Consider the following 12,198-nt stretch of genomic DNA (forward strand, 5'->3'; position numbering starts at 1 on the left):
ATATATGGTGCTTTCCCCCCCCCCAAAGGATTCAAGGGATCCTTGTCATATTTATATAATGATGATATATGATTTCCAGGTATCAGCCATTGGTGCCAGCTATGCTAATGAAAGAACCCTGTGACTTATCAATAGTGAAAGAAATGCAGACTTATTTCTTTCTCACAAAAACAAAGAATACCATTCAGTCTTTTGGGTAACAACAAAACCACAACCGGGAAATGCACAACAAAAGTTTTATGGGAGAAAACACAAACACATTCTAAAATGTAAAGTGTTCTGGCATAAGAGGCTTGTGACTGAAGATGATGTTTCACATGGAAAGTTTCACATTTCAGATCTTTATTTTTTACCTTAATACATTTTTGCTTTGCATTTGCGGTCATGGCTTCATTGTCATCCAAAAGATTTATGCATTCCATTGCCAGTGTATCTATCTGTTAGGAGCTATTGCTCATCTTGGTTGATACCATATTTGGAGAGTTGAACAATCAGGCCTGAGAAACGTTTCCCAGCAAAAGATCAGCAACTGGCAGCTGCTGGACAAAATCAGCTTCCATGGATAGTGCCTGGGTCAAGCTTAACAATGAGCAGCTCCACGTTCTGTTCCTTTTCATGGCAGTAGCAGCTTGCAATTCAGAGACAACCAGGAGAGGTTCAGGTATTAAAGGAGTAGAATGCAGCTGCTGTAACTTCAATCACAGAGAGGTGCTTACCACAAGCACTGAAAAATGACACTAATAAACTTTATCTGCCACTCCACTATCTTTTTTTCAGACTAAAAATCCCAGAATTCCTCAGCAGTGGACATACCAGTTGAGCGATTCTGAAAACTGTTCAGTGTAGCAAGTCGTAACTAGAGCAGGCTCACTGCAATCAATGGAAGAGTTGACGTAGTAAATCTCCACTGATTCTATGGGCCTACTCTAGCTGCGACTTACAACAGGATTTCAGCCAGTGTATAAATATCCCACCACAGCCTAGCTGATCAATAATCTCCTACACCCACAAAATTCAACAAGTACTCTCCTCTTGTTCTTGTTTACATAATAAATATTTTTCTAATGTGTCATGATAATTCACTTGTAGGATCATAGGAGTGGATGGATGAACCTGCCTTCTGCTTCTGGCAGCTCATTTAGTCCACTCAACCTTTAACCTTGACCCTGAGTTGATAACAAAACACAGAGACACCTCCTTACAAATCCAATTGAAAAACAGTTATTGGTGACTCAAGTGAGCGAGCACAGCTGTGTACTTCAAGGAAAGGCAAATAAACATAGTATTGTATCCTAGAAAGCCTCCTAAATATGGTGTTTAGTTGCAACTCTATACAGACCTGGGATGAAATCCTGTTGAACTTAATAAAACTTCCTCCTTCAGAGTTACATGTATGGAACTACACTCTTAATGAGGAATTGATAAGTCACAGGGTCTGTAAATGTGGGGAGGGGAAAATCTAGGTCCCATGCTCCAGGAAAGGTGAGTCATTCTCACAGCAGTGTAGCTCCATTGTCTAATGCAGTACTTCAAAATGGCCCTATGAAATCATCAATTTTACAACATGAGTCTTGAATTGGTGAAGTTCCAGCCCATTTTCTTGGAGAAAGTTGAGAATCACTGCTCCAGAGATATAAACAACTCTGGATGGGGACTTCTTATTTGTATACACTGGCACAGGTGACCAGCTCGATTACCACCCACCCCTAGAACCTGCCAGACCACTTACTGCACAGCGTGCATGACTCAGGGTGTCACCCTCTGTGCCCCAATCATGGCAACAGCCTGGCTGACGCAACCCCGCCTCCCTGCTCACCCGGCCATTCTGGCAAGGGGGTGGGAGGATGTGTCTCCCTGTTCAACTGTGGAGTGGCCCGGTGAGCAGAGAGGCAGAGCTTCAACAACCAGATTACTGCTGTAATTGGGACACATAAGATGATGCTGGCCATGCACGTCACACAGCAAGTAGTCTGGAGGGGAACCGGGGTGGGTGGGTGTTAATCAGGTCGGCCACCTGTGCCAGTGGGCTTTGTATTTGTATAGGAATGCGAAGCCCTCATGTTTACTCTGGATATATAATGTTCAAAATTGATTTTAGCATAAATCCGCAGATGATACACATGATACACATGAGAACCTGTGTGATGTAAGCTGGGTATATTAATTTTGGTAAGTCACTACTCATCCCAAGTCTCTATGCAATCTGTACTTTCAAAATATTTTCAGTTGGGCAAAAAATAAATTGTTGAGCAATCCAAGTTCTGTAATCATACAAGCTAAATTATACAACCTATATTAATAATATAAATATGTATTAAAAATTTTCATACTTAATTTTAAAAAAAACCACACTCTTTGGCTTATTTTTATGACTTTGACCATAAGGGTCAAGGGACTAAGTGGAAAATCTATCACATCACTCACGTGTTCTTAGTTTGCTACTTTTCTAGCTTTGGCAGCTTCGCATTGCTCACATCCATCTTTGTATCTATAAGGACTAGAAACTAGTAGTGGTCAGAGGTCCTCTGATCTTTGTAAATGGCAACCTGGTTTCCTTTAGGGCAGTAGTCCCCAACCTTAGTCCTCCAGATGTTCTTGGACTTCAACTCCCAGAAATCCTGGTCAGCAGAGGTAGTCGTGAAGGCTTCTGGGAGTTGTAGTCCAATAACATCTGGAGGCCCAAGGTTGAAGACCATTGCCTTAGAGCATAAGAGCGAGCCCTAAGGAAAGCCGCATCCACCATCTTTGCAAAGATGGCAGTGGTGACAGAGGCCAAGGAAATGATGCAATGGGGGCAGTGGGAAGGAGGTGGAGGGCAGGCTGTTGGGGAGCAGGGGCTAGCCTACCCTAGCCCTTCCTTCTCTGCCTATGGGCTGCTGATCTCTGGCTACAGGGATGCGTAAAATGGGTAACTATTCATCCCTTCGTATTCACTGAGGTCTGCATAACTGACGAATATGAAGAGAAGAATATTTGACAAATCAGCGATTTCTGACTAATATTGTGACTCTTTATTTGCCCCCATGTCTACTGACAGCTCTACAAAATAGATGCCAGAGCAGTTGCAAGGGGATATAAAAAGCACCAAATGTCTGCTGTATTAATTTCAATTTTCCCCTTCCACAGGTCAAATAGCTGACCTTTTTTTAAAACACTGTTTGGGACTTGAAGAATCTGTTGGGGTGTTGCTCTGACCCAGGGGTGGCAAGGAGCTCCCTGCTCTACCCACAATAACCCAATTCCCTTGGGTTTGTTCTGTATTTACACATCTGTCAGAGTGCACATGCCTCCCAGAAACTTGTTCAAAATATTAAGGGTTTGAGAAGAAACCTAAAATGCTCAGAGAGCTGAATTCTCCACCTAGGACCATATCCTGATCATTATCAGAAAACAAAAATATGTATTTGCTGTTTTAATAGTTACTGAAAGAATGCATAGATAATATGACATGGTGCATCATAAACATTTGAAAAGCACAATTATGTTGAGATGTTCTAGAAAGACCCTTTTAAGGATACCATTATCTCTAGAAGTCCACTCAGTGGACACACCCAGACTGTGGAATGTCCTCCCTTCACAACCACAATGTAAGTTCCCATAGTTCCTGCTTATCAGAAAGAGGACGAAGGCGCATTCAAAACGGCTTTGATGGTTTTTAACAAAATTATGGAATGTATTTGTTTGCCTGGCTAATTTGCTTTCAATGATGATTTTAATGGAGGCCCGTCCATTGAATACAAGAGCAAAGGGTCATTGCCCACAAGGGGCTCAGCGAGTCCACTCTTCCCTTCCTGTTTTCTTCCAGCCTGTATAGGAAAGCTTGCCTGCCTGCTTGCCTTGCTGAGTGAATACCTGTGAAAACATATATCAATGCCTACCTCTGGCCTGGCTCTTCTTGTCTAATCAACACTGCACTTTGTAACTACGTTAGTCATCTTGAGCCTTGCACGTTTCACAAAAAGGCAAATGAACAAATAGATAACGCAGCTAAACAAATACAAATGAACAAATAAAATAGTATGACGATGCCACTTCATTCAAATGACTGGCGAGTATCCACCAAAAATGGGGAAACTTAGAAAACATCTGTGAAACTTCAACGGTGATATAAAGTACTGTATCATCATTTCTATGATGGGAAGTTAAGTCCCTCCAAGTTTTCCAGAACTTGCATAGCATGGTATGGGAGACTTTAACTGCTAAGGCAGAAGCATTAAACAGTGATTTTTAGCACAGGATGCAGATGGCTCAAAAGGGTGACCGACATTAAAGGGAACGCATAAAGGTCAAAAACTCATAAGACGCAGAACATCGGAATGCTTCTATCAGTTGGGGGCCCCACAAAAAGTACATATTACGGTATTACAGTTGATCCTTCCAAGTAAAAGAAGTGGGGGGGAATGAAGGAAGGTTAGGGAATTCTCAGCTGAAACGCCTCGCGGACAGGGAAGGATGCAATATATTTTAATTAAATATATTGCATTTTAATTGTTTTGTCTTTTTTTTTTTGGTATTTTAAATGTTGTAAGCCGTCCAGAGACCATTGGGTAGTGTGGGCGGCAGATAAGCTAAATAAATAAATAAATAATACAGCACCATCAGTGTTTAGAGCTGCCATAGCCAAAGCCAAGCTCGGATCAAGGATCAGGCCCAACCTCCGGCAAGAGAGGAGCAAAAGGAAGTAAGCCAGTTCCGCAAGAACATACTGTGTATTTCAGGAGCTAAATGGAAAAGGGAGCACGACGGGCGAAACTAAGCCCCTTTCCCGCGCTCGGCAAGGCGAGAGGAAGTCCCACCCCCGCTTGGGCGAAGCGCAACTGGCAAGCCCTCCTCCGAGGATCCCTGCCTTTTGTAACGCCGAGGCTGGAGGGGGGAGAGGAGGCGGGCCGTGTCGTTCTCGAACACCAGGGACGCGCCCAGACAAGGTCAGGCTCGGGCCAGAGCCGCGCCCTCTGCCCGGGTCGGATCGGCTTGGAGGGAGAGCGCGGGCGGGCGGGCGGGCCGGGGGGGGGGCGCGCTCTTTGCTCTCTCGCTGCCGCGACGCTTTCGTTTCCAACCCGCGGCGGGCTGGATCTCCGCGGGCAGCACGTGATTCCCGGCCAGGAGCCAGTGGGACGCTCTTGACGGCGATCATCATCATCACCACCACCTGGAGGGGGCGGCTCCTGGACTCCTCCTTGCTCAGATCCCCAGCCGGCGGAGGAGCAACTGGCGGGGATCGCCAGACGGCCGGAGGTTGACATCGGAGGTGGCGGGGGGTTCCTTGGGCGCGCCTGGAAGCTCGGGGAGAGGAGCGAGCCATGGCTTTCGGGAAGAGCCAGAAAGATCCTTTCGGCACAGCCGTGGGCCACTTGATAGGTAAGCGGTGCCAGGCGGCGAGCTTTCCCCCTCCTTGGACTTCGTAAAGCAGCGGGCAACTTGGAGCCGGCGCTGCGTTTGGCCAAGGGCGGCGGGAGGATGGTGCTGGGGCAGAAGGGTCCCCCCGTCCGGGTATGACTAGGCAAGACCCGGGAGGAATACCCCCCCCCCAATGCGAGGTGCTGCCTGTCCCTGTGTCTGTCCTCCTGATGGGTGTGGGGCGACAACTCCCAATCCACCGTGGGAATGGGGATGGGGGTGGGAGGCGGAAGGCACCGCAGTCAGCGGCGGGCAGAAAGAGCCCTTGCCCCAGGTGAGCGTTCGCGCACCCATCCAGGCACATTCACACACAATGGCAATCCGTTTTCTGCCTTTGGTGAGGAGGCACATGGGGGGGGAAGGATGGCTGTGGGTAGCCTGAGGGCAGGGGCAGCACTGCTTTGACCAAACGGACCGGCTGAGATCCTTGGCGATTGACCTTCTTCACCTCCTACCTGGTGCCACCTTTGGGTAGACTCCTTTCTTCCTCGATGTAGATAAGGAGGGGACGGAAAGAGCTTCCTCTTCTGCCTTTGGTCCTACCAAGGATGGCTGGACGAAAAAGAAATTAAACTTCGTGCACCTTTAATAAACTGTATGGAGGGGGAAATTTCAGCACATGTAGCTTGTGTGCAAAGCGGCACCTGCTCAAACTTCCTCTTCTAAGCAACTGTTAACAATGCGGGAAGCCCAGTGTCTTTTTTTCATCAGGCCACCGGGCTCAGACTAGAAATACCGGACAGCTTCTGATTGAGGCTCCTATCAAGGTGCTGTGGTTTTCTTGTCAGGGCAGGCCAAGGCAATCCAACACATGGCACCAGCTCCTGTTGATGTTTTTTTTTTCCTGGCCGGTGGGGGATACCTGGTGGGACTGGGACACCCAGTCTGTTATTCGTTTCCTTGCTGTTGGGCTATCACCTCTCCAGCTCCTGAAGGGATTCCCAGGCTTTGAAAAGCTCTCCTGTTGTCAGAAATCAAACAGCTTCATTCTAATCTTCCTCTGCCGCCTTCTTTTTAAAAAGTTGTTTTTTGGGGAGGCACTCATTGTACTTTAGCAACACTGACAGGAACAGACTTTACTTTCTTAAGGCTGATAGGAAAAAAAGGCATTGGGGCCCTTGTGAGGACAGGGAAGTTGACACCCTCTTTCTGGAAGGGCTGAAGTCACTAGAGAGAACTTTAGTAAAAGTAGCTGGGGATCAGAAGAGGTTTTGCCTGCCTGTTCTGAATTGCTTCCTCCAAAACAAAGAGCCTTCCCTCCATTTTGGGCCGGTCCTTTCAGTGCTTCTAAAGAGGCCAATTGCAGACAATTCGGGCTTGTTTTAGTTTTGGCCTGGTGACAGATGGAGTTCTTCCTTTCCTTGGGACCCCCCCCCCCCTCCAGTCACATGCCTTAATATGGGACCAAGAACATCAGGGGCTCCTGTCTGGGTTAGCTTTTAAGGCAGGGAGCCTTTGGATTTTCAGGTTTCTTAAGTGATAAGAGATTATAGGACTTGTATTACAAAACAGTTAGAGGGGCAAAGTTTTTGCCACCCTTCCTTGGTAAGCTACTTCGAAAGTGACTTCTGGTTTTGACTTTTGGCCACCAGGACCTATTTGTCAGTTCCCTTTTGCCACCCCTTTTCATCTCATTTAAAGAGACTGCAAGTCACTGCTGTGTAATTTATTTATTTATTTATTTATTTATTTATTTATTTATTTATTTATTTATTTATTTATTTATTTATTTATACATACATACATACATACATACATACATACCCCACCTATCTGGACCACCAGACCATTCTAGACGGCTGTATGTATTGATGACGGAAAACACTGCATGATTTACCTCCTGTTTACATTTCTTCCAGCAGGAACAGGCATTACAGGTAGCCCCTGATAAGAAGAGGGGGTTCTATAGGCTGAGCACACAGAAAGAGTGTTTCTCACCTTGCTATGTATTGCGTTTGGCATTTAGGGCTTGAATATGGCAGTCCTTTGAAGTTTGATACTCCCTCAGTCTTTTGTGCATCTGGCGCTAATCATGGACTATTTATAACATCATCTTCTGCCCTTGGTTGTGTGAGCAGTGAGAGAGCTGCAGATATTATTTATTTTTTGGTGACGTGTACATCCTGCAGTGTGGATTCAAGGCAGTCCTCCTCACAACAACCCCGTGAGGTAGATCAAACTGAGCAACAGTGACCTGCCCAGGTCACTCAGAGAGATTCTTGACTCACCAGGACTAGAATCAGATTCTGCTAAGGCTTGGTCCAACTTGTAACCATTGTACCACACAGACTGTCAGAGACAGTTCTTTACATTGATCAACATACCAGATACAGGGTTGCCGCTTTCTGGAAAGTCTGGGAAATAGAAATTGGTCAGGGAAATTGGTCTGAAATCCAGAAAAGTCAGGGAAATTGTGATCAAAATATATTCAAGCCGTGGACTTTTTACCTGCTTCTGCAAGAGCTGCCTCTGTTCTTGTGGCAACTGGAATAGATAAATAGCAGAATACAAGTGAAACTTCATGATGCCCTTTCCCAGCCCCACCTTTTTCTCAGCTCTACCCTCAGCCACCAGCCTCATGCGTTTGTTGAGCTCTGACCCTGTATAATTTCCAAGGTCTGCCTGTAGCATTTGCAAAGCAAGGCCAGTTTAAACATTTAGCAAGATACAAATTTTAAACATCTAACTGTTTTCATCCCTACCTGCTAGTACTGCATTCCACTGTGTGAGAGTGAGGCCGAGACTAGAGAGCCTCTCGGTGGAGTGACATCCCTTCCACAGACAAGAGAAAGAAAGGTTCAGACTTCTCCCATTCACGCTCCTCGGAAAAGAGAACAATGGGGTGCCGATATCCGGGAACTGGAGCAAGAGTTACGCAGGCTAGAGATAGGGTGACCCATCCCGACAGAATTGGCGGGAAGAGACAGACATCAGAGGGTGGAGATAGAAGCAGGAATGGCAGGGATAAAAAGGGACAATAGTCAGTTACCGCCAGGTTGGGAATGGGTCTGGCTACAAAACCCTTGGACAGGGGTTTGGGAACACCTAAGAGTACCCAAGGAAGAAGCCGATTACCGCCACAGGAGAGAAATCCCCCCCCCATACCATCTTACTGGGGAGAGGCAGAGGCTCGAGAGTGGTGGTGGAGGTTGAGAGAGAAGAAGGAAAAGGTGGAAAGGGAAAAGAGAGGAGGGTTGACATGGAGGGTAGAGAAGATGAGGAGGAGAAACTATCCAGAGGACCCTGGGCGACCCTTTCTCCCACCAGAGATGATGGATGGGCAAAATTCGCAGAGAAGGAAACCGTTCCCTTGTTGGAAGGACAGACCAGAGAGGTTCTAAGGGAAGAACCAGTGATGGCCTGGCCTGGCCCGTGGAACGCATCCAGAATCAACCCTTTTTTTGAAGAAGTGTGGAAGCCCCTGTCTGACCCATTAGTGGCAGGTGAAAAGTTATGGGACCCACTTCTTGATACCAGACTCCTGTTGAATAATCCAATAAACCTTTCTCCTGATTCAAAATCAAAAAGTCCTCCTGGTTCCTTTAAAGAAATGTCGGATCCAAAATACGAGCCCTCACAAACTGACATAAAAAGATGAGCACGTTTTGGGGTCATGCTTGTGCATGGAATGGATGTTTTGTCTCCTGCTAAAAATGTTGTGTCATTTGTTAGCATTGAGAAATGACGTTTGTATCTTGGTGTAATTTTTGGTGCAATTGCAAAACAGATGTTGCTGCAGTTAATGTTGAAAGAAGCTGATATTAAATCTCTTTCTTTGACAACTATTTTTGGAGTTGAAACTTGTGTAATTGTAGAGAGGAACATTTCAATAAGACTTGCATTAAAGCAATACAACCTGTTCATTTTTTAACTTGTGGTTATATTTGAATGGTGGTGAGGGAAATTGACAAATGTTGGTCAGGGAAATGAAAAATAAAATTTCAGTGGCAACCTGCAGATAAAAACTGGCTCTCAGTGTTTATACTTTCTCTCCTCTGTCTTCCGTCCTTTCACCTAGTGGTCCTTCTTCCTTACCCTGTGTTGTCCCAAGAGACTGGAGGCAATGAAAAGGAGAAATTCAGTTTCCCTCTTGGAGTTTGTGTTTTAACAGCTGTCTTTTTTCTTAGCCAAGGCACAGGTGCCATCTGCTAAAAAAAATCCCCTCTTTATACAGCAGTTAAGAAAGGATAGAAAGCTTTGCACAATCCCATATTCTCAGTTGCTGATGACTTGTGACTCACTTCTAAAATTTGGGTCTTTCTTCATTTGTATTGGGGCACTGCAGAATTTAAAATTATGGGTGTATAGGAAACATAGGTAAAATTAAATTTTTAAAAAATGTTAAGATAATTAGACTGTTTTTGACTGGAAACAGGCTACTTTGATAGCATTTTGTTGGTTATTTGCTCGATCTTTTTTGGTACACATAAGTGTTGCACCGATTGAGTTTCTCCACAGTCTCAGAAAATTTCTCCTGTATCCAAGTAGCCCCATTTTACTTGATTATTCTTTATCTTCCCACTTTGCTTCAATGTCTGTTCAGTGACTTCCAGATGATCCAGCTAGAGTCTTGTCCTTCCGTATTCATTCATTTGGCAAGGTGTGTTGTTTTTGGTCTCTATAGGTTTATCTTAGCTCGAGATGTGTGCAGAAAACCTTTCCTCTAGGGGTTGGTGTCCATGAAGTGTTATTACCTTATTTTGTTCATTTGTTAGTACGTCTCAATGTACAGCTGGAGGGGCAATGCCAGCCAAATCATAAACATTTTCAGTTGTGGATAGATTTCAGAAGCCAGCAATAATCCTGCATGATTCATTGAGAGCCACATTCACTTGTTATATCATTTGTATTCTGTTGTGGAGTAACATGGGGACAACGCTGTTGTGATTGTTTATGGGTGTGCATTCCCATGTGACCCATTCAGTTTCCTAAGTATGTTATTTCTGGCAGCAGTTTTTTGTTTGGTTTTTAGACAATGTTTTTTGTAGGTCACAGTTCGATCCAGAATGATGCCCAAATACTTTGGGGTAGGGCACTGTTCTAAAATCTTGCCTTCCCGGCTAACTTGGAGCTTCCTCCCTACTTATTTATTTATTTAATTTATTGAATTTATACCCCGCCCATCTAGTCAACTGACTACTCTGGGCGGCTAACAACATATAGTATAAACAATTTAAAATATAGAAACAAAGCAATGCATTAATAGACAGTGCTCAAGATGGAAAAAAGTAAATCAAGTGGTGGCTGGAGGGAAGGCTTCCCTAAACAGCCAGGTTTTCAATTGGCCTTTGAAAATACCCAGCGAAGGGGTCATACAGATCTCAGAAGGGAGGTTATTCCAAAGGTGAGGAGCCACTGCTGAGAAGGCCCCGTTTCTTGTTTTTTCCTTCCGGGCCTCCCTCGGCGTTAGGCTCCTCGACCTCACCTCCTGGCTAGATCAAATGATACAAATAGATTTAGGTGGGAGGAGGTGTTCCGTCAGATATCGAGGCCCTAAACCGTTTAGGGCTTTATACGTAAGCATTAGAACTTTGAAATCAACGCGAAACCGAACGGGCCGAACTTCTCTGTTCTATAAGCAGAAGGTACAGATTTGTGTTTTTAAAGGGTTTGGTTTCAGCTGGTTGTTTTTATTATATAAGGAAATATGTTCTCATGCAGAGGTTAGCTGGTGCTCAATGGCCTCAAAAGTTTCCCTGGACTGTCAAGGCAAGATCATCAGCATAGATGAAATTCTTGGAGTATGGGAACCTCAGTTGATCATTTAAGTAATGGTGCTGGGAGGCTACCCTGTAGGAGACTGTTTCTTAGATTTCTCCAGGAACTGTGCCTCCTTTGAAATTCAACAAAGAATCTTCCATTTTGAAGTAGAATGGCACAGTTTCTACTAATCCAGGATCTTTGGTAAGGAGACAGAGCTTTTTGAGCAGCAGTTGATAATGGACAGTATCATATGCTGGTATAAGGCCGACAAATGCTGCTCCAGCCATATTATGTGTTTCAAAACCATCTTTTATATGCTGGTTTGTATTTAAGACTTAAGCCATATAGGCAGGATGGATTTGATTTAAATCACAATTAATTTTTTTAAAAAATCAGGGTTGTTTGAGGACTTAAATAAAAAATCATGTTTTATTTAAATCAATTTGGTTTTAAAAGAATCGTTGATTTTTATCCACCCTTTCCATGAGCCATCAAGTGACGCAGGAGATGCAATAGAAATATATTGGTTAAGTCCACTGAATTCATCCATGTCCAGTCAGATGAATTTCTTAGCTTTAAACCTTGACAGATGCTTATTTTCTCCCTGCTATTGTTTTATTTTTCCAAGGAATGACATTTTCTTTACAAAGTTACACATTTTCTTTATAAAGTTGCAAAATGTAAATGAAAACATCACCATCTTTGAAATAACCAAGGGCATTGTTCTGGATTGCCCTAAAATGCATAGGGGCATTGACTGGTGAGCTTGTAATTTAAAGAAATCTTTGTTTTCCCAGAAAAAAGTACTTTTGGAGCACTGCAGACAGAAGAATGGGGTCAGTTCATGCACATCTGCGACTTAATCAACACAACAGAAGAAGGGTAAGCTGGTTAATCAGTTTTAGAAAGTTTGCCCTGTCAAGATATCCCTACCTCCAGTTTTAGAATTTTGACTCTGTACTGAAATAAAGACCCTTTTTTTTTCTTTGTGAACTTTTGCACTTGCCATGCTTTGGTCTCTCTGTTAAGCTAAGCAAAGTACTAAAAATGTAAGAGCAGGTGATACCTGTATTAGACAAGTTTTTTTTAAAAAAAATC

The 12,198-nt window shown here is 44.2% G+C and overlaps 1 protein-coding gene across 2 annotated transcripts in view; it reads left to right on the top strand.

Moving 5' to 3' along the window:
• Positions 1 to 5,096: 5,096 nt before the first annotated feature.
• Positions 5,097 to 12,198, top strand: part of TOM1L1 (target of myb1 like 1 membrane trafficking protein) — a 51,959-nt gene continuing 44,857 nt past the window's right edge. Inside the window, exons 1-2 of one of the 2 annotated variants that reach the window (XM_020783997.3) lie at positions 5,097 to 5,358; positions 11,898 to 11,982. In XM_020783997.3, coding sequence (XP_020639656.3) covers positions 11,932 to 11,982 — 51 coding nt within the window. In that variant the 5' untranslated portion in view covers positions 5,097 to 5,358; positions 11,898 to 11,931. The remainder of the gene's footprint in view (positions 5,359 to 11,897; positions 11,983 to 12,198) is intronic. The other variant, XM_020783988.3, reaches the window with a different exon arrangement.

This window comes from Pogona vitticeps, chromosome 2 (genome assembly GCF_051106095.1).
Source record: "Pogona vitticeps strain Pit_001003342236 chromosome 2, PviZW2.1, whole genome shotgun sequence".
In the NCBI taxonomy this organism is placed as follows: domain Eukaryota; kingdom Metazoa; phylum Chordata; class Lepidosauria; order Squamata; family Agamidae; genus Pogona; species Pogona vitticeps.